At 40.7% G+C, this 23,628-nt stretch overlaps 2 protein-coding genes across 2 annotated transcripts in view; both read right to left on the bottom strand.

The window, feature by feature from the left end:
* Positions 1-23,628, bottom strand: part of LOC145453942 (doublecortin domain-containing protein 1-like) — a 304,595-nt gene that overhangs the window by 61,844 nt on the left and 219,123 nt on the right. The window lies entirely within an intron of this gene.
* On the bottom strand, positions 199-23,112 carry LOC145453643 (uncharacterized). Its single transcript, XM_080331615.1, has 20 exons — positions 22,850-23,112; positions 21,977-22,093; positions 21,663-21,841; positions 21,232-21,361; positions 20,985-21,169; positions 17,561-17,696; positions 17,214-17,409; positions 11,980-12,134; positions 11,765-11,878; positions 11,599-11,699; positions 11,185-11,377; positions 10,380-10,498; positions 8,203-8,377; positions 7,817-8,016; positions 5,003-5,178; positions 3,880-4,037; positions 3,178-3,824; positions 2,144-2,375; positions 1,464-1,982; positions 199-842 (listed from the first exon to the last, which is right to left on the bottom strand). Exons 1-20 carry the CDS (start codon positions 22,917-22,919, stop codon positions 556-558), a joined length of 4,089 nt encoding a protein of 1,362 aa, XP_080187741.1. The 5' UTR covers positions 22,920-23,112; the 3' UTR covers positions 199-555.

The raw sequence follows: 23,628 nt of genomic DNA, 5'->3' as shown, positions 1-23,628 counted from the left end.
TATTACGAAGTAGAAGTAGAAGTAGCGAAAATCAGATCTACTTGAGTAAGTACCAGAAGTATAGGAAAACTACTCAAGTACTTCGAAAAAGTAGAAGTACTTCGTTACTGACCACCTCCCACTAACACGCCAACGCCAGTGCTCCAGATGTTTTCATAGCGTCTACTATTCCCTAGTACTCAAGATAGGCCAGTAAGATTTCTCTGTATTGTATTTATTATAGTATATACAAACATATACATTATACCACACTCACGTTAAAACAAATATCAGCAAGTTGATAAATTTAATGATGATTGCATGTGAGCCCGACGCACAGCGCTATGTGCGAAAAATGAGACAGAACGTTTTCATAAAATTGAGTACATAAACTTCGATAGACCTTGAATGTTGGTAAAAGTAGAACAACATCATCAATACAATACAGCGGAACATATTAATAATATCTGAAATATGTAAATACACCGTATAATTAGAAATAATAACATGCTTTCGTAAGTATAAGACAGGTTTTCGATTTTTTTCTCACTAAAATGATAGACATCGCAATTCATTTCAACGTGTCGACGTTGAGCTGTGTCTCGTCTCAGTACGGGACGCAGAACCACCTGACTCCACTATAAAGTCGGTACTTCCTCCAGCGCGCCTTTGCTTGCTAATACCGTATCGAGAATCGGATATGCTCGGCAACATAGAGTTGAGAGTAGCGATCGATTTCCTTGTAGCACCCCGCACTTTGGTGTCGGCAACGCAATAAATCAGAAATATGAACACTCCTTGCAATCCACTCACCAAAGTGTTTACGTATAGGAAGCTCAGTTGTATGGATTCGCTTCCCCAATCTGTTAAAAAATCGCGCATCATGATAACTCAGCTAGGTCTATAAACATAAAATATGTACGCAATATTACATGTCAGATCGTATGACACGATGGCAATCTATAGCATACATGGTGTTATCGTGTGTGTGATGCTAGATATACGGAACCAAAGTATAAAAGGCAGTCAATATAGCAATATCTGTATTTTTTGGAGTTCTCAATTGCTTGTGGGAGTCAAAGTAGTTATTTTTAACGGGTTGTAATTTTCTAACATTGCAGGCCTACCTATTTGTCGCACCATCATTTCTTCTTGGCTATTATATAGTCGCTAATTTGAATCTTGCAATTTTGAAATCTGTCATTGGCGATTGGTACCGAAAGTCTGTCACGCATCTCCACAATCTACACTGATCATCAGTTTGATTTTATCTTTCGCTTGACTTGGAAACAGCTCTATTGCGGCTAAGTAAGAATTTGAGGTTTTATTTCCACCGGACTACGCAACTATAAGTATACACAGAGTCGTATAATAAGGCTATTCGGAGTGGACCATTTTTCTTCTTTCCGTGATTATAGAGACAAGTCTTCGTAATTTGAGTAGGCCGCCTTAGCTGCATTGCTCGCAAATGATATGCAACTCACTTGATAATAGTATGAGGATCCACGGTACCCCAAGCACCGGAAGAAGCAGAAATATCACTTTCAGTAAATGCAATACGTTGTCGAGAGTTTCCGAGATCATTTTACTCTTGGTCTTTTCATCCTGGTTGGACGGCATGTACTTTTTGACTTCTGCCCGCTTAGTGTGAACGAATATCACGGCTCTCACTGCCATTACAAGGTTGTATGCGAGTATAATTGCTACTGGTATGATAGAGGCTAGACGCGTTCCGTTTTTGGAGCTCAGCAAGCAATGATTGTATTGCGGTCCTTGTTTGGAAATAGACACTTTTTCATAATCTTCGTGCGTCAGGTAGTCGCTTTTTTCCATGTACACTCCTCGACCGAAGCCGACTGCTGCAGTTATCCCCGCTATTATAAACGGAATTCCCCATCCGATACACATTGTAACGACAACGATCTTGCTGCGTTTCGTAGACGTAGCCGCCCATTTACTGGTTTTGAAGAATAGCAAATTGGCTTCGTTCATCATCCAAAACGCTGAGTGACAGAGGAAAAGTAAGTCTCATTATATTAACAATCACCGTCAGCGTTCATAGTAAGACTCAGCACCACTGGATTTGGTGATGAAATTAGTGCGTTAGGCTAATGAACCACGTGATTTTAGACAACTTTTCGTATATCAAAACATGGTTCCATACCTGACGAAAGCAGAAAGAAATGAGTGAGAACCCCGATGGCTTTGCAGAAATCCGGTATTTCCAATGCGATATCTCCCCATAGCACCCAGAAATGTAGAAGCAACAAAGACACTGATAGGTTTATCTGGATGGGAATTCGTTCTCCGCCGGTTCGTTTCCTGACCCTCAGTAGTATCACGAAAGTTATGAATAGAAAGAACACTGATGTGGATTCAGCGACAACCGCGAAGATCTGTAAACAAAGTGTAAACTCAAAACGGCACCGAGCAACAACAGCATCTCGGTAAAGTTGATTTTAAAGCTATATTCATTTGGTTATACTTCAAACCTTTTCTTATCTTATTTATGTGGGATGAGTTGCGTAGAAAATCGCTGACGGTGATATACTAGAAAAAAGCTGTTCCGACCAATTTTGGATTTGGAAGTTCTGACGTCATCGTCTCCCTTATGACGTCGTTGTCTCAAATTTTAATCCTGGTTTTATCATCATCATCATCATTGGTTTATTAGCAATTTTAACAGTTCAATGCACCACAAAAAATGCGATACAATGAATAGACAGGAAGATGTCGAAGTGACTTGGAGTAGTCTATGGAATCGGACACCCACCTTGGCCTAGGCAATGTAAATATGAGGCATGCACACTGAATGAAAGTAAAGAAGACAGTATTGAAAAAGAAAGCGACAAGAATACGGCGGCATGTTATGGGAAGCAAGATCGATAGGTCAGTCGTGGTCCGGTAATTTTGAAGATGGACTGTATTTATGTAGTAGTAATTGCTTGTATTTCGACTTGAATGTGGACACGCTCGTCGACTGTCGGATGGCCGGCGGGATACACGTTCGGCATATTTTATGGAGCGATGATCTTTTCGGTCGATCATGTGATATTTGGACGACGTGGACGCGCGTGTGTCGTACTTGTGCGCTTTTGATTCCGAGATAAAGAATTCATTTATTTTATATTCCTAATTGTACATGTTGTGTTTGCGGTGCATATCAACAGGGAACAGGGTTTCCAATTTTTGACTCACCTTTAAACTCCTTGGTATCGCAATCGTTTCCACCGAAAGCAAGACAGCGAATACTGTTGTATGATTGCTGACGCATTCAACCACACCTCCACGATCATTGCACTCAATTCCGTAAGTATCAAATATCAAATCTTCCCGAAGATAGACTCCTACTGGCTTGTGACTTGAGTATCTGTACGATGTGCGAAGCAATCCTTCTTGGCTTGTATCGAACGATAAGTCGTAAGAATATTTCCTGAACACGCTGTCATAGTCGATAGCATACGAAAAAGTAATGAGTCCAGTGGAATCTTGCTGTTCCGGATTCAAAACGCTGATTGAAACTAGTTTATTGTCGACCGGGGGGATGAGGGTCTTGCGTCTTTGAGTACCTTCCACGAAAGTGTGTTTAGTGGAAATATAATGATTCAATTCGGTGGTGTTTGATTCTATTTCGGCCACAGCAAATTTAGAAGCTCCCATCACCTCTGGACAGGATATACCGTAGAATCCTATCACCAAAGTTTCAGTGCATGTCAAATTGTCTCTGACAGTTGTGCTCGTAGAATTTTGAAGCTTTGCGAAATCGCAAGGTAAACACATCCCACCAGACGCAAAGTTTTTAAGCAGCGTCTCGAACTTTAAGGGATCTCTTTGACTGCATGGTTCTGAAGATATGTAATTTAGTCGCGTTGCTAACCTACCAATATAACACGATCTTACCGGACTGCGATTTGGTAACAGGTGCGCTAGCGGTGTCACTGTGACCCACTTCAGTCCAAGCTGTTACGTTGATTGAGTTGATTGTTCTGCACCCCGAGTTTTGAATTACGTAGGAGGTATTGGTGACATTGTGGCTTATTCCTGGCCACCATGTTACCCTGATTAAACATACGGTACGTGAATTGGAATACCCAGCATGCTTACAGCGTATCCAACCGTACAGTATTACGTCACGCAATAAGATTAGTCTGTACATAGATTTCACGAAGCTAACACCTTTGATTCTGTTAGTAAATCACAACCTTAGCTGTGCCACATTGTTGAGATTGACGTTAGGTAATGTCGCATCGAGGCAGTTTATCCGTATGCCCATTTCGCATCTGTGGGATGTTGTCTCAATATTTAAGTATGGCTAAAATCAAAACGACGAATCAGATCCAAAACCCACGCTTTGGTTCGAACCGCAACGTTGAACCGCAACGCTCATATTTATCAGTATTATCCGATACCGGCCACTGCTGATATGTGAAAATATACAGTTTCTGTTCACGATCATGGAATAATAGCGCCAATATTGCAACACATGAATTTTGATGTCTGGCTAGAATGACAACGCTATTTCCACGATCCTGTCACAATCCATTCCATTCGGAACTGTTAATGGCAGGCTGTTAACGTATACGACTTGCAAAATTTACATATTGTTAGGCTATATTTGATATTAAATTTGAGTTTTTCAATTCGGTATCGATTAGCCACAAACTTAATACAACCGAATACTCCAATGTACCACTGTATATACACACTGAATAAATAGTGTGCAACTCTCGCGGATAGAGAGAGGGAATCTTTTATTTGTTAAATCTTACAAATACATTATAAAAATGCAGTTAACAGAAATTTGATAAAGTAAACACCGTATAGACGGGTGGCTAGACATAACAGTATCACCAATGAAGTCGAGACACCCTTAGAGAACGTATTAGTGCTCAGATCATCTGGTATACTATTGAACTTGGGAAGACCCGTCTCCCCTTTAGGCTGGTAAAATAATGGATATAGACACAATTTCATGGTATTTCGGTAGCATAACAACAGTTGTAAATACAGTATGACAGCTTACGTGTAAGCGATGATTATGCCGTTGGGGAATTCTGGTGTTTCCCATTTGACCGAGACATTGCTACCGGGACTAAACGGAAAAACGTAAAGATTTCGCGGTCGACTAGGAATGTACTGTTCGGTCTCAATGGTTTTCAGAAATGGTCCCGCGCTCCCGGCATTTGTCTTCGCCGTAACCTTGAAATAACGCCCAATTGTGAGATAACTGAGGTCCTTGGAATTCATGCGATAATTATAAATTTCACGGAGCTATTGTTTAACAATGTCCATGTCCACGAATCATGATCTAAACCAGTGGCTTTCAACCTTTTTCACCTCGCGGACCGTTGGCGGACCGGCAAAATTTCCAAAAATATTTGGCGGACCGATGGACCTTCAGAAATTGAAATCACCCCAAAACGTAACGTATACAACCATTTTTGCAAGCATATTGTGATAGAGAGTGACATCTTGAGGGTTTTGATCGTACTTAATTATGTTCTTGATGACATCCATGTGATTTTACGGTATTGATTGTGCTGAGTCGAGGTAAAATTGCCTTGCCCAAACCAACGTGCTACCGCCGAGAGTCGCTTACAGTCTTTCGCACAGAAGGCAATGGATTTAACCGATCACACTCGAATAATATTCTACTTTTCGACAATAGCGAGAGAAGAAGTGTTTCGGAGTCGAGCCAAGCACCTTATCGTACTATCTTGCTCACGTTGGTCTTGGGCCCCCCATAGGGCGATAAACCAAACACCTGGGGATTTGGCCCCAGCCCCCAATACCCCACAGTTGTGTGGATGTTTCCACTAGTACTTGTGAGTATATTCATTCTACTCAGTGCAGGCAGAGAGTTTTTGTCACCTAATCGCACCGAGCGGGAAAATTTTCTATAATTCGTGACTGAATCGGTCAACAATATTGGTATTTGCATAGTATTGGTAATTGCAATGCATATATATTACTATAAATTTTTTATCCCATAAGAAGATTTTCGGGTAAAGCTGAATGAGGAGTCGTCTTGGAATATTAAGGGCGTGTAGTTAATAGTAAAACATGTTAGGGCGGGCCAGTTGGAATAGTTACTTCGTTGGGTGTATTTATTTTGTGACCTACTGTCTGTTATATTTTGAATAGATATTGAAATCGCCGAAGCGTTCTAAACTAAAAGACGAACACGATTCAAAATTGCTACTTCTTCACTGTCAAATTATTTTCTCTGTGGTATGGCATTGGTCCTGTGGGGTACAGATTGCCAGGACAGTAACATTCGACGCCAACCATTTAGGCGTCGATGGAAAATTATACATATATATATATATCGCAATTTTCGTTCAAAAAGTGCAGTCGTTTTCAGCTAAGGTTTTCTCGCTGCCGAATTTTTCCACACTTTTCGGAGTCTTATGTTTAGGCTTACCATACGTCCTCTTTTAAGAGGATTTGTCCTTTTTTTTTACTTTTTTGAAAGTGTCCTCGGAGGACGCCCTTTTATCCTTTTTTTGAGATTTTGTCCTCTTTTTTGAAAATTTAGGTCAGATTTAGAGCAAAATGCGAGTGATATGCCGCAAATTAGCACAGAACTGACGCTCCCGCGGGTATTTCGGAGTGAAAAACGGTGATTTCAGCTCTGAGCGAAAAGATGACTTTTTTTTTTTTTTCAGTCATCCACCTGGCAATGTGGAGAGAAAAACGGTATTTTGAGCTGTGAGCGGGAAAGATGACCTTTTTTTTTTAGTCAACCGATCGCAAAGTGGGAGAAATTCACCGGTTTTTGAGAATTGTATTCCGGTTTTGCAAGTTGCAAATTTCTGAAAAAGTGTCCTCTTTTTAGATTTCCAAAATATGGTAAGCCTACTTATGTTAGCCTAAACTTCATTATGTGTTGGTGCGTCGTGGCGCGGTAATGGCTGATGCCGAAATGACTATTTATATAAATTAAGCGTATTTCTTGTGTGAAGCGCACCCGATAATGAAGAAATTTTGCGACACTATCGCGAAAACAATTGAAAAAGTTGGATAAAGTTTCAAAAATTACTTTATAATTTATGTTCATTCACGAATAATTTGGGCCCCCGTCAAGCTCGGCCCCGGTCGAATTGGGGGGTTTGGGGTGTGGCAGTTACTGTCCCGCACAAAATGAATTGATCGAAAACGAATAATCGCGCAAACTGTACGTTTTAGTGAGTCAGCTTGTACTGGTCGCTTGCATGTCGTCAAATGACACGGATTGAACTTCAAGTCAAATCAAATACTTTTCCAGACCCAATGTTACCTCACGAAGTTTTGAATGTGTTTAAAATTTGACATTTTATTTAATTTAGCAATCGAAAGCCTTAAACAAATTGCATCTTGAAATTAAGGGATAAAATTGTTATTCACCCGGCGGACCGGCAGAAAAGTCGTCGCGGACCGGCGGTCAAGAACCACTGATCTAAACACGACATACGCGAAAATATTAGGCTACAAAGGCGTACACGGTCGTGTATCAGTATCACTTTATTCACTTTATATATTATTTTATCATTTCAAAGCACCACAAGATAAAATGAAACGATAGGTACGTATCTACTGTCTACCTACCCATAGCCTATCTGCTGTACTGATAAACATCAACTACAATGACAATCATGCCCGTTTCGATATTGAGTTAGTATTGCAGGAATAACTACTGTGTGTTATCACAGGGTGAATTATTACAAAACGTGGTCGCCGCTAAGATGTTGAGTTAAATCTAATAACGGGTGACTAATAATTATGATACATAAAATTTTGTTTAGCAAGTAGAATAGATCGCTGAGCGTAGCTTGATGTTAATTAATATGCAGCTTACTGTGATGCTGTAGTTAGTGTACGGCATCAGGTCCGTAAACGTGAACGTTGTAACGTCGGTAGAATTCATCCAATTGGCGGTAGCGTTTGTAAGTTTGAGGTCGTATGTCGTTTCCCCAACAGAAGGAGATTGAGGGATCCATGAGATATTGATTTGAGTCGCAGTTGCAATTACACTGAATCCATCAACAGCGCGAGGTACTGTGAGACATACAGAAGGTTTGTTTGCATGAAAGGTCATTAGTTCAAAAATCGTTCGGACAAGACCATTCATTTTCTGCAGAATCAGATGTGATTCCAGCTACTTTTCCATAAATTTCCAATGGTGCTTTATTATACATAGTTATTGGAAATCATTTCACTAAACATTGGTTACGTTGAGCATACTTCCGGGACTGGTCCAGCCAGGAACAGCTTCCGCATTCGTTGTTCCCTCTGTGTTTTTGACCTGAACCACCACAGCGTACGTTCTGTAATGACGTAGGTTTCGAATGTAGAATACAGTGTCAGTAATGGAAGTTGTAACGTTGACGTATTCAGTTTCGTTGTATTCTTCATGATCCTGGTACAAAAAGAATATGGTGTCGCTAAGAATTATTGAGCGATTGATTCTGGAATGTTTCGATCCCCAAAACGATCCCGAATTCCCGGCTCGGATGACGAATGTTGTGTTACGAAATAACTTGAAGAGGCGTGGAAGTTACGGCGTTGTGCAGTGCCCTCACTTCCAGAGTTGGACAACTGGGAAATTTACAGCTTTTCCGAATAATTATTCTATAATTATAGCTACATAGTTTTTTTTTCAAATTAGGTTAGAATTCCTGCATTCGCAAAAACTTGGAGATTGAATTAAATTCCGAGTTATAAAGAAATTCAACAGCACAGTTCGCATCAACGCAGAGTATATTTTCGTAAGCACGAGAATGGCAAATGCATGTACATTGTACAGTGTATACGCGTAGCTTGGCTCGTTTCGCACTATACAGTTCTCCTGTAGCCTTTTCAGAGGTTAGAATTAAAATTACAGCGCGGAAACAATTCACAAAATAGGAATAGAATTGGATTGCCGGCATTTTGCTAAAAATAAGTCAACCAGCGTTATTTAGTTGTCCAAGTCTGCTCACTTCCCCTTTAATACTACCAAACAGGAGAATTGAAAGTCTGGAATGCAAGACCCCATTTCAGGGGTCGGCAACCCCTGGCATGCGTGCCAATTGTAGCACGCGAGTGATTTTTCATGGCACGTCAAATGAATTGGTACACACGACATGGTATAATTAGGGCGATTTTTTTTATTCTATTTAACTTGAAAATGTTCTTCGCGCATGGCGCGATTTAATTGAACCGATTTCCTTTTATTGTGGATACCCCCAAAAATACATCGAAAAAATACAAACTATGCTTAATATAATACAGCAATGACTCCAAACGTATTAGCAATTATAAGTGAACTGCATGCTAATATCGTATGTGGCCGTTCGGATGCTCTAGTCTAGGGGTGCGCTCTGCGCAGCCTGCGCGGTAGCGCTACTATTAGGAACCGGCATTTCGGCGCTGGGTGTTTTTAAGCTAGGAGACACCAACACAGATAACGTTTCGGGAGACATGCGCCTCCGTTAACTGCGCTCCTAAAACGACTGGCGGCGATAAAATCTTGCAAAACTTCCGATATTGATATATCCAGGCGTCGAAATGACCGGGGCTGAATAGTCCTGTGCCCGCAGCCTGAGTCGCTCGGTGCAAATCAGACCCGCAGGTAAAATAATGAGCCCCGCGACGAAATGCGAAATGCGCGTTCATCTCGCGAAAGGAGATTTTATTCCATAGTTTAGTCTGATACGAGTAAGTGATTCCAATGTATTTTGAACAGCGACAGTATTTACCGCGACGTTTAGAGCGTTGCTGACAAACCTATGTGTCAACCGACTTGTATGGTACAGGAGTGGGTATATTTATCATGATCAAGCCATACCGCGTCGTAACAACGATGGTGCGTGTGTCGCTTATTGGCCCTGGTACCGATTACAGAAACTACAAAAGCAACCACATTAGATAACACTTAGCGCGAATAATTATTTTCGCAATAAATTAAGCAAATAATATGTACATTAGATGATAGCTGTTGTGCGTAGCTGTGTACCATAATTTATACCTTTCGCGACCCATACTTTGAGAACCACTAGCGTAACCGGTGCCGTTGGCAGCTTCAGATAAGCGATTGGTAGATTTCCTTGCTTGAAACGATAAATAAATGTTTGGCACGCCAGTTGGTAATATTTTTGAAATTGACATATGTTGGCACGTTGCACACGAAAGGTCGCCGGCCCCTGCCCTATTGCATAGCCTAGTAATAGGATCGGAGAGATCTCGTGAGAATGAACAGAAAAAGTTTTTTTTTGCGATCGATGCGGCCCGCGGTAATCAAAAGGTTCCACGCTGCTGTTCTAAGTACAGAAATTTGAGATTCGGCCTGCCGCTTGTCAGCTATGAAATAAATAGTTGCAATGAATACTACGTAGGGGTAAAGTTGCTCGAGAATCTAACCAAGAGTGGCGCATAATTACCGTTGAGTTAACTGACACGGTATACGTTACTTCACCGCTTGGTTCCGCAGGTGGTGTCCATGATACTTTGATCGATTGATTTCCCGGTAATAGGGTGACATTCCGAGGAACAGTGGGAACTGGAATAATATAATGTATACGAGGTAATTTGTGATTGTAATAACTGGTAATTTGCGCCGATAGGCCTATCTTCAGTCCAGTTTTCATTAATAATTTCCTAATTTGAAAACATCATTGCGATGAAATCGAATAGACTTTCAATCAAATACCCACCTTGGCTTGGCTCCAGAGATATCTAGAACTAGAACTAGAGTTCTAGATATATCTGCTTAGCTAGAACATGCAGTGACGTGTGACATGATTTGAAAGTAACAGAAGATAAGAAAAAAGACAAGCGATAGAAAGGTAGTGACATGAATCGGTAGGTGAACTATAATGTTATTCTACCGGTACTTTTTCGTGTCGAGTTCTCCTGAGGTATTTGGCAATTTTATCGTTGAAAATATCATTTACATATAACGTGAAAAGGACCGACCAGATACTGAGCCTTGGGGTACATCACAGGTAATCAGGTGGGGAGAGGATGAGTTGTTGAAGATAGAAACCATTTCGTGGCGCACGGTGAGGTAACTTTTCGTGAGGTAGCCTACAGTTGTGGCCAATTCGAAAGAAGAATGCTATGACATCTATACATATTCTCATTTACATCATTATGACGTGGAATTTATGCGATTTATCATGAAAACGTCTTGAAATCGACACCTACAGATGATGTCTGGACACTTCTGTAAACAAAAACACTTACCATCCTTCAACGTCTCGCATGAAAGGTTTTTCGCTAACAATACAGCACTCCTTTTTGACGGCTTTACATAGCATAGAATCGTATAGTTTGTGAACGGAGATAGTCCAGGCAACTCCATCTCTCGTTTCCGAATTCCTACCGTTGTGGCATTGTGCTGCACGATTCCATCAGACCATATTTCGCAGCTGTATCCCTAAACAACACGCTCGGTTTTTCGATGTGATGTCTCAATTACCGTTTGCATTTGTACATGGGTCAATGCTGTGTAGTACCACGCCAGTGGTTAGAACCGATCAATATTTCACTTCACAATCATGATGAAATCACAATGTATCAGCCCTCCAAACACGGGTCAAATCAAAACTCAATACCGCTTTCCCCTGAGCAAATACACGTATACAAGCCAATTCTTACCCTAATTATGGTTTCGTCATTTCCCCATCCTCCCGGTATGCTGTACTTCAAAGTTACATTTCTCTCGTGAGGCATGCAATTCACATCAGGGTCTAGGCGAGCTGACGAAACAATATACCGAGCAAGCTACGGACGTGGTGTTGTTCCAACTAATATCTATACGCACGCGTTTGACAACTTTTATTAGCCCATTCCGCTGTGCAATTACATTCGAAGTCATAGTTTTTGTCGATACATATCCCATCGTTCAGACATGGCGATGATGCACAATCATCACCATCTGCAAAATACGTTTTCATCAGTACTATACAAAATCGATTTCATTTTCCAGCAAGAAAATACGATTTCGGCAACTCAACCTAAGCTTTGAATGCTTCTCACCAAGTTCGATTTCCAGTTGAAGCTCAAAACCTCGTTGACTCTGTTCAGAGGTCTCGACAATCCAAAGAATATTTTGCTCGTCTGTAGCTATCATGTTCGGGTACAAGATGTTGGTATTTGATCCATCCCGTGTTAGACCATCGAAATTATAGGAACTGAAATGAATTCATTTTCGCGTACATTTGATCCGAACTCTCGGACTGAAATTGCGGTCTGATTTGGGCCCCTACGCCTCTAGTACAGGGTTTCCCAAACTAGCGGTCGCGACCGCAATGGGGTCGTTTGCCTATTCTCTGGGGTCGCGCCGACGAAAATTAAATACCAATGACTATTACAATAATGCCAATTAAGCGGATGGTATCGGAGGCTCATTTCTGAACATTTTATTTCATAGAAGAAGACAAGACCTCTGAGGAATGGTACACAAGATATTACTCTATACCAGAGGTATCAAACTCAAATGTGCTCGCGGGCCAATTTCTTTAGTTTTTGATTACGCCGCGGGCCGCAGCATCAATAATATACGGGTAGTATATTCAATGCATATAATTTCCAAGAAGGCCTTATTTGACGGACCGTGCAGACAGGCATTCCACAAACATCGTGAAAATGTCATTTACTATTATACTATTCACGCTTGGCACGGAAAAATCACATTTTCAAATATTTGAATAAAATTGTTTTTGCGCCGGGCATATTTTGTTAAAATATTGAGTTATAGACATCATGCGAGAGGACATATCATGACATCGTCAAATCTGTCGGGTTATAACATTGCAGCTGGTGGACCTTTGACTTGCCTCAATTTTATGTAGAATATTTTGTAATTTACTTAAGTTCGATCTGATATCAGAGCATTTGAGCGCTGTATAGCAGTGGTCGGGAACCTTTTTCTTCTGAAGAGCCATTTTAGACCTATATTTTCCATTTCAAGTCCCAAAGAGCCATACATGTCAATCAAGTGTTACGTCACAATTGAAAATTAGTGACGTCATGGTAGTACAAATTCGAACTCACTACATTGGATTAGTCGTGGGCGCCGTATTTTTTCTGTAAAATCTGGTAGGCTACTAATCATCCTGTGGTAGCGCAATTCCTCGTAAATAGCTCAGAATTTAAAATAATTGATATTTATCTAATATAACTGCAGCACTGATTCCGAAAATCTAAATATTGATCGACTTCTCAATTCGGCGGTAACATAAACGTTGCACTAAACGCCTACATTTTAACGGAATTACTAGAAAGCTACTTATCAATGAAGAACGTGGATAGCCAAGCGTGGTTTGTAATTTCGATTTGTAATTGGAATGTCACTTCCAAAACAGTTCATTTCTCGGCGTAGATCAGGCCGACAATGTGTAGCCTATTTGAAAACTAGATTGTCATATAGACGTCCTAGTTCTCTTTGATCTCCTATAACGTGTGGTACAATCCAAGATTACATAGAGCGCGATGCGGAGTACATCGAATTCGCGAGGGATATTGGTCGCTGCCGCGACAGCAACTTAAATTTGAGCATTTTGTAAAGGGGTCCGAGCACTTAACCTGGATACGGCACTGTCTTGACCTCTCAAATAAATGTTTATGCTGCCACAAGAATAACTATTCTGTCCGTTGTGATAATTTACTAACAAGTTGCTGCAATATCGATAAAATTAGGTACAAAATTAAAAACATGTCAAAGAGCCACATCTTATACCCAAAAGAGCCATATGTGGCTCGCGAGCCATAGGTTCCCGACCACTGCTGTATAGCATAACCCGTGTTTCTTATATAGTCCTGTTAAGTAGGCTGTGTTTACTGTCATTGTCAAAGTCAAATTAAATCAGCGTAAGATTTGCCTTCCAGTATTATCGGAACAGATCAAGAACAATTAAAATATAATCATTATTGTGCCATAGAAATAGCATTGGTTCCTGAGCTTTTAGCGATCGTACCCTTGAGCTTTCAATAAGATTTCTCGTACTCCCAGTCCATTTTTAACACAATTTGCGATGGCACCTATATTAAAATCAGAAAGCCCATTCACATAAAATCGCGACTAGCGCGAAGAATATTTTCCAGTTGAATAAATTGGCCCAGAAAATATTCCACATCATATATGCATAATTCCACAATGCATCTCGTACCCCCTGATGTGATGCTTCGTACCCCGAAAGGGTCTACGGAGTACGGACCCCAGGAATAGAAATGTTCAATCGCCGAAGAATCCATTGGGGTTACAGCTGTGGATAGTACCATTACTCGCCACCGATAATAACATGAATAAGTAGAACAAACAACACTCAGGATGCAACCAACTATACGTCACGTAGGCCACAGCATGGCCATGGTTTCCTTGCTGACCTGATTAAATAGCTATATACCATACGTCAGAGGTCTCAAACACGCGGCCCGCCAGAGCATTTTGGGCGGCCCGCGGCGACATTTTAGATTTTTATTAATTTGACAATATCTAAGTGTCATATATATCTTTTCAGCTTATAAAGTGAAAATTCCCTCTGACATTGCTCCGAAAGCCTGAAACTATATTCATCAAACATCACTATCACATCAATTGCAAACGCTACCATGCAGTGGAAGATTTACTATTACGCCACATTTCCAATTCATGACGACAAAACCTGACCCTAAGACGATTCATGACTGAAGTTTGTGAGTTGGACTTGGACGCGACCTTTCTTAGAATTACTCAGACTCGGGCTAACTCGATGACAAAATGAAAATGACTCGAGTGGACTCGGAGTGACTCGGAATGCCGCGAATTTGTTAGAACCATGGACGCAACAAACTAATCGCGTATCAGGGGAATAGTAATAGATCAGAAGGTCGCAGCTTGGTATTTCGCTAACTAAGCAAGTAGTTATGGCAACCATTGGCAATCTGTTAGTTACATCTTTGGTCGCTAAATCATATTATTAAGGCCACTTAAAGGTACCGAGTACCGTGGTGGTACGCTCCAACGATGTAACAACAATGGGCCGTTCGGCGTTCCGACATTTCAATCACTAGGACACATTCAATAATATATTTATATTATATTTATATTTTTTTCTGCTCCTATATTTGAAGATATTTGGCCATGAGATTAATAGCCTACTTATCAGAAGTATACCTGAGTCCTGGATTGGAATTACAATGCTCAACCTAAAAATGTTTTGATATCAGAACAGTCTCTATTATCAATCTGTTAAATTCAAAATATTCATAGTAGCTGCAAAATTATAACCCGATAGCATTCGTGATGGCACCATATATTTGTCCGCCCATATGGTGTCTATATCTTATAATTAATATATATCAAGTACAACAACAATTCCATTCAAATAGTTATATATGTGATGATTCTTTTCGTGCCAGGCCTAAATTGATGCAAAAGTAAATCAAATTTTGACGATCTGTGTTTACTGTCAGTCTGCTGGATCGGCGCACTTTCAATAGGACAATTCATTCCCGCCAAATAAGGCCTACTTGGAAAGGCATAAAATACCCCTACAAATGCTGCGGCCCGCGGCGTCGTCAAAACTGGAAAACTGGCCCGCGAGCACATTTGAGTTTGAGACCTCTGCCATACGCCAGGGTTGTAACCAAGTCACAAGGCTCCGAGTCACAAGTCAATGTCACTTTTATAGTTTTGACTCGAGTCAAGTCGAGTCATTTCAATTCACCGCCGAGTCAAGTCCGAGTCCAAGTCAGCGAGCAGAGGGTCGAGTCCGAGTCATGGAATTATGACTCGAGTCCGAGTCCAAGTCATTGTGTTGACTGCTCAGTTTCCAGTTAAAGTCTTTTAAAACCCACTTTTATAACTCTGTTTGGTGATATCGAATGTTTCGCATTTATAATATATTAATTTTCCTCACTTTTAGCAGTTTCTGGTCGCATTTTCAAGTACCAGTTCCAACAGACGAAATCTCAATAGTGTGTTGGCTTCGGAATTACAATGAAATGTCGGTCTTGGCCGTCTGAGTCTCGAGTCAATGACTTGGTTCGAGTCATGCGCAATGACTCGAGTCCAAGTCGAGTCAACACACAGATTGACTCGAGTCAAGTCGAGTCATCAGAAAATCGTGACTCGAGTCGAGTCATGACTCGAGTCATTACAACCCTGCCATACGCAACGGAAGCTACGACCTTTTGATGTATTACTATTCCCCATGACAGTTTCATAGATCGTTGCGTCCGTAGGATTACCAAGTCAGCGTTCCGAGTCGCAGGTTCTTTGATTTTAACGTTTGACACGACTCAACTATAGAGTCATTTTATTTTATCACCCACGAAATCCGAAATCGAGTTATTTTTCGAAAGGTCGCACCAAACCAAATCACAATTTTAAGTCACGAATCATCAACGGGTCATGTTTTATCACCAGGAACTACAAATGCGACGTAAAAGCTGATCGTCTACCGCATAGTAGATTTTAAAAGTGATGTGATAGTGAAGTTTGTAGTAGTTTCAGAGTGAACTTTAGGTTCTTAAATCTAAAAAAGATCTACGGCACTTGAATATATTGTCGAATACTTGAAATTCCAAAATCCCGTCGCGGGCCCCACAAAATGTTCTCGCGGGCCGCGTGTTTGAGACCTCTGCTCCAAACGTTATTGTACATGGCAACCTACTATAACTTGAGGTTAGTGTCTGCGTGTCTGGCCATCATTATGAACGTTAAAGTGCCGGCAGCATAATAAAAATCAAAAGAAGACGTCGAGAATTTGTGTCGAGATTGATAAGGGGGCGATGAGTCGAAAAAGGTTGGGAATCATTGGTATACATCGTTATCTGTGTTTCGCGTTTCTAGTTGCAGTACTTTAGATTGGACATAAATTGAAATCGTTCCAAAAGACCTATACGTTGCTTATTCTTGAAACTTGATAGTGTTTCGTAATCTAAGGACGGATATTGACGAGATCGTAATTGCTACTACTGCGCACAGTCGCCAGCTTCACACATAGGCCGTGAGTTGCTTTGGACGAAGGTTCTGACCCTTTTTTAGTAACCAGCACGCCAAATTGAGAGGTAGGTCCCAACACATTTTCAAATCGAAATTTGGGTCACGACCATAAAAAGTCTGGAAACCCTTGCTCTAGTACAAAGCCCGGTCAAACTTTCACTTCTAGATTGATGAAGAACGCTCAGATGACATGTAATCTCTAGTTCTTGGGCTACGGCATGCCTTTTCTTTTTTATATCTTCGTAATTGTTTTGATTATGTGTCCCCGTATCCCTAAACTTACTCATCTTCTTCTTCCAAAAATACAATTTTTGCTCTCCATCCGGCAAACTGCGTTAGATTGATGCTCCATTTCCGAGCGGAGTTGACATGATTCATAGTGAGGGAAACTCGTACAGGTCCAGATGACTGTATCAAGCCGTACATGTCTTCGCAGTGAATCATATCGTGAGATGCTTCCCAAGGATCACATCGATTTCCTATAATAGTGCGTCGTTATTGTGTATTATAGCCTATACCGTCTGTGACTGGTGGCATTTTAGCATAATGTTCGAGGTTTACAAGATACATAAACTACCGTGCAAACCAAACAAGAATTTTTGTAGCTAAGATATATGATATTGTATCCACCTGTATAAACGGTTTGGTTGTCTGTAAAATTTCCAGGTCCTCTTGATGTGTATGCTCTTATCCGGAATGATATATTTAGGTAGCTTGGCAATCCTACCCACGTATAAGCAGTGTATGTGTGATCAAAGAATTCGCACTGAACGAAAAGGGGGATCGGTTTAACTTAATGTGTTGCTGGATGGTGTATTTTTTTGCACGATTAAAAATCATTTCATATGTCTTTCGGGCTCAAAATTACGGCTACCTTCGAAAAAATACATCTTGTGGGTGATAGTCGGCCAAGCTGTACCTCGCCAGTGATCCTAAAATTTGTATCTATAGAATAATTGTGTACAAGAAAAAGGCTAGTAGGCCACAGCTTACGCAATGAAGGGCTGTCGTCATCAACAACAATTGATGATCCTGATTACGATGGACCCGTAGCTAGCAACGTTCTATTGTTGAAACCTTTTATCAACCTGACCCACCAACGCATCTCGAACACGACTAAAGTCAAGCAGGGGTTCGCCTTCGCATCTAAACTAAATCCTGTGACCTTATATAACGATTAAAAAAGAACGATAAAGCTCCAAGAATTCATGCGGCTATATAGCCTGCACAAGGTTGCATTAAACCTGGGTACTAATATTAAGGTTCATTTCTGATGTGATGTCCGATAAAATTTTAGCGTTAATCAATATACCGGAGGTGAATCGAAAATCTTAATTTAAGTCAGCTCGCAAGAATGATTTAAGTTAAGCGCGAATTCAGACAAGTTGGTGACAGACTTGGACAAATAGATAATTCCAGTTGCATGGCTAGAATAATTACTGCGAAATACCGGTAATCTAATTTTAATGTACTTTTTTTTTAACTGTCTTTGGTTATCCTGAAAATGCTGCATTGGAACTATATTGTGCGGAATGAGCCAAGCTTGCTGTACAGACATGTGCCATTTTCATGCTTCTGACAATGAACTGTGATTTGATATGAACCGATCTATGATTCAATTACCAAGTGTTCGCGCGGTAATCCCTATTCTCATCTAATTTGGAAAACACCCGTGTAGCCATAATTCTAATTTTAGTCTAATTTGGAAAATAATGTATAGCTGTAATTCTAATTCCAGTCTAATTAGGAAAAGCTGAAAATTTTCTAGTTGTCCGTTTGTCCCTCAAGTCTTGTTGGTGTGAGCGGCTCGTAATCGGGCGTGTGACCTCAAGATATATAGAGTACATAATAGGGGTGGGCAAACATTTTCCCCGCTGGCCAAATGAGAAGCAGAAATATACGTTGGCGGGCCGTGTTAATTTTATTTCTACATTGAAAGAAGTGAATTACGCTGTTAGTAAATATTGCCCACTTGATGTGTTGATATTAGAGAATGAGAAAGTGACGGTTAATTACCAAAAAATAATATTCATTGGCCGCCATATTTCGAACCAATGTTAAACAGGATACATTTTGAACTCTCTTTAAACCCCTATCAGCATTTTCCTATCAATACATGTTAAACTGTATATTTGAAATGCTACAAAGCGTATTGTCTTGGTCGCTGCTCGGTGAAATAGCTTTATAGTTGATCGAGACTTGAAGTTCTTCTGAAATTCGCCCTCCCTTCAACTAGTGTACGTAACAGGGCGACCTGCTGGACGCTCACTTCTAAAAAGACGGGTTTACCCCTGACTGAGTGCTTTAAACCAGTGCTTCTCAACCTTTTTCAGTTTGCGACCCCTTTTCATCCAAATTTCATTGCACGACCCACCAGACGCTCTTCCGCGACTAACGTTTAAACCACTGCTAATGAGTGGCAGTTTTTATGTTTTCAGTGCGTCACAGTCATCCGGTCGCGCCTAGCGTTAATATTTTCCAGAATTCATGATGGTATTCGGTCAGCGATATTGGCGATTGCGTATACTATACTATGAATTTTAGCGACAGCATAATATTTGGAAACAGCCATTTAGAGAGCTTCTGGGAGGTACAGAGCTTCAATATACAATTGAATGGAATATTCATATTGAAATGAACCCGAATATTTTCGGCTGACACTCGTCAGGGGTAATCGTCAGCAACTATAGCAGAGAATTGGAAAGAACATTGTATATCAGCAAATGTCAACATACGATTGTTGATATACAATGTTTTTTTCCGATTCTCTACTTGTTGCTGACGATTACCCCTGACGAGTGTCAGCCAAAAATATCCTGCTTCATTTCAATATTTATATCATGTTCAACAGCCATTTAGGCGCCTCTAGTCGATGTAAAATTCAGCATATATATACCCTAGGTTTCGATCTTTTAGGCCGCACATTTCACGGAGTCGCATATTGGCCGGAATTTCATGTCTTGGTATGTCGTGACGCGGTAATGGCAAACACCGAATACTACAAACAATAACAGACGAGAAAGCGCGTATCCAATGAGCAATTCGTCCATCACGTCGAACACAAAAGGGTTTTGAGGAGCTTGCGTAGCGGTATTTGTTTGTTGATTATAGATTAAAGACTTTGGAGGAAAAAATGAATTTCAATCTCACGCACACACAATACCTCACCCTCGGATTTCACGCTCCAATCAATATGACTGTGACGATAACCTGGCTCACGAATTATCGGGAGCACGGCAACGTCGCTTGTGGCGCTTATGGGCGGAACACAATTTAATTTGGAGGAGGAGAATGCGCATTTCTCTTCAAATCCTGACCACATAAACTGTTCGGAATATTTGGAAAAATGAATACGAAAGTGTAACATTTAAAACGTCTTCGGGACCCACCTTAAACAGCTTCGCGACCCACCGGTTAAGAAGCACTGCTCAAAACCTTCTATGAATTCCGCCCCTCGGCTTTGTTTGATATTCCCGTTTCTCCTTTATGGGTGATGATGACTCATAGTAATCATAGGCACTAATTGACCTGTTTTACGAATTAGCGATGTGCAAACGTATCACGTTACAATTTGAGGCACTGACCGTGTAATGCGTAATCGGACGATGGCAACAATGAAGGTTTGGTTACTTCTTGTGACTTTGACTGTTACAGCCAAGTTTGCTACATTGACTTTATTTTGAATCTAGGTCATCATCATCATCATCATCATCATCATCATCATCATCATCATCATCATCAATCATCATCATTGGTTTATTAGCAATTTTATCAGATTGCGCGTGCGAGGTAGGCTACATAGGCTGTGTAATCGCGGCATATTAATGAACAGGCTTGAACGTGAACGGATTTTAGATTCAGTTTACAGCCTCAGGTTTTAGTCCTCGCGGAAATAATAAAAAGAAGGTTTTATGTTCTGAATTCCAAGTAACTTTTCGCGGGCCGCTCAGAATAGCTCCGCGGACCTCACTTTGCCCGGGTCTGGTATATAATATATACGGTACGGCATAACTGCAATGTACAACATTTAAAATGGCGGTGTAGAAACGCTCACTTGCTGCTCCAACGATACGTTTCGCGCTTCTGCCAAATTATTGGTTGCGGAATCGTTTGCTAGTGTACAGCACAGCTCATACGATATAACCACTCCGTATCCTATTTCAATAGGTTTTTCCCACGTGATGGTAGCACGATCTCTGGTTCCGTTTGTCACGATGACATTCTTTGGGGTTGCGGCCGCTGACGAAATCAATGTTATTCAGAAGCGATATCAACTCATTTCGATTATGCGAAGCTCTTACTTGAATTTGCCGTGAAAACTTCCTTAGTACCCAGAGTGTTGTTGAAGACCGCCGACTTGTTTGTTTTGACCGCCTTTACAGATATCTTATACGGCGTGTAGGGTTCCAGACCGTTAACGGGGAGATTCTTCTGATAAATGAATGATAACATATTCGTTAATACCATCAGAGTAGCATCAATGCCTTTGTCAGCAGACTATGAATATATATGGCTGGAATGATGGGACAACCAGCATTAAACTTTTCACAAATTCCATAATAATAATGAAAGGTCCATGGTCTGATTCAAAATGCTCCTGTAGCGCCTCAGGTTAAGAATCGCTCGGGGCCTATCGTAGGCACCGAACCACTGCTGGGCGTACACGGGCCATGCTTATGCTTATTCCTTTCGTTTAAAATTGTGATAGATTTGCGAATTTGCTATTACTTACGCCATCATTCAAGTCGGCCAGCGTCACGTTGTTGTATACTTGTTTGTGTTTGCTTCCGGAAATTTCAATATGAAAAAGTTCAATGTACTCTGTCGTCCTCCAACGCGGGGTAATGTAAAAGTTTATATGAAGGCTCGATATTGTTGCATTCACGGAATAATCGCTGAAGACGACATATGCTGGAAATTACGAAATTTCGGATCAGATAAATGAATTTAGTCGACTGCGACACCATGCCGCTGTGAAGCATTCCTGATACAACTACAAAAACTGTATTGGCTGAGTAGGCTACACCTATTAAAATTCCGACTCACGCTTGCAGCTACAACCATCTTTTGTGCAATGCTCACTGCATGTGCAAGCACAGCCTTGAGATCCATCAGTGCCGGCAGCATTTCCAGAACATACAGAAGACTCGCAGGCATCGACGTCTAAATTTAAGGTCGACGTCATTACTGTAAGTGGAATATTGCAAGGTTGCTTGATAAAAATTGGCACTTCATACACTCTTCTGAAAGTCTGAGCGTGGGGAATGATACACAGGTTATACTATTTTCCTGGCATGTTATATATTGCACTTCAGAAAATAAGCGCATTGATCAACTCGAAAAAGAGTGTGCACAATCTGCACATGGGAATTTGCGTTATCCATAAAGTTGGTAAATTTCCAATAAGGCCTTTGATCAGTAAGTTAGGCTTTATCATTCACAGTGACACACCGACGATTAGAACCTTAACCTCTTTAAATGAACAATGACCCGTTGAGGTGTAAAATATACGGTCTAAGAATATTATGACTGATTAAGACGTAAGACATTTCCAGGATATCACCGCTAATATATTCCGAGGTTTGTTCGATGACTGTAGTGTAGGTGTAGGATAAGTTACAAGAAATTTAACGAAACATGGGTGGACAGTAGCTAATTCTCTACCAGCACCAAAGTCCGAGGTCAGTAAATTCTGGATAGATTAGCCGTCTAGCTTTGGTATTTGATCTTCAGAATGACAATAAATCACACTATAGTTATATTATTGCCTGCAATGCAGTATCGGCTGTTGTTTGATGACATGTACCTCGTGTTATGATACTGTATTTCCCACCGTCTCAACTCTGGTAATGCTAATTTATGCATTCCATGAGAGGTTTAGTCAAATTTAGGCAAGTAAGGATAGCAATTTCTTCTTACCCTCATTGGAATTGAGTAGACCTTCAGCGCAACTAATCGCAATAATTACGAACACTCCGTCTTTTAGCATGCTCAGTTGTAGCTATCATGTAACAATACGGCTATCAATTCTAGTACATATCTCCACTCTCTAGGACATAAAACCATATATAATTATTTCTAAGCCACAGCAATTTAACAGCAATTATATATTGCTCTATAGACACAAGTACCATATCCATTAGTTTCGTTTCATCAATGTCGAATGCATTTGCGCTCTACTAAGTGTAGTAGACCCTCTTTCTATTTTCGATGCTGGTAAATGTGCTGGTAGGTGTAAGTTCGCAAAAACGCTGTCTGTGAGATCACACGGTTGCAGCTACAGGTGTGTTTTGCATGAATACTTCAACAACAATGGCGCGACTAAAATAGATTGTCGATTGCACGGGGATAATTTGATAATGTTAAGAATCATCCACATTTTTCAGGGGAACAAAAGCGCGCCCGGTTTCCTTGACGTAAATCACAATAAAAACGCAACAGGATATAGCACTCCCAAGTCCAGGCATTTACTAAAATATAATAACGCGTGACTAGTGAGCGTATCGAGAGACACTGTCTGTGTACTGTCAACAGTACGCCAGGGGTGTCAAACTCAAATTGGTTGCGGGCCGGATTGAAACCTTTTGATCCCTTGTGGGCAGTCAAATGACTAAAACTATTACCTCCTCAGTCCTCATACATACATTTGCTTCTCACCGGAATGCTACCATTATCAAGCCAATACATAATATTCAGGG

The sequence above is a fragment of the Botryllus schlosseri genome, chromosome 13 (genome assembly GCF_051294905.1).
Source record: "Botryllus schlosseri isolate E-star chromosome 13, Bs_hap1, whole genome shotgun sequence".
NCBI lineage: Eukaryota > Metazoa > Chordata > Ascidiacea > Stolidobranchia > Styelidae > Botryllus > Botryllus schlosseri.
The sequence above is the reverse complement of the archived record's forward strand: the minus strand, read 5'-3'. Positions and strand labels throughout refer to the sequence as shown.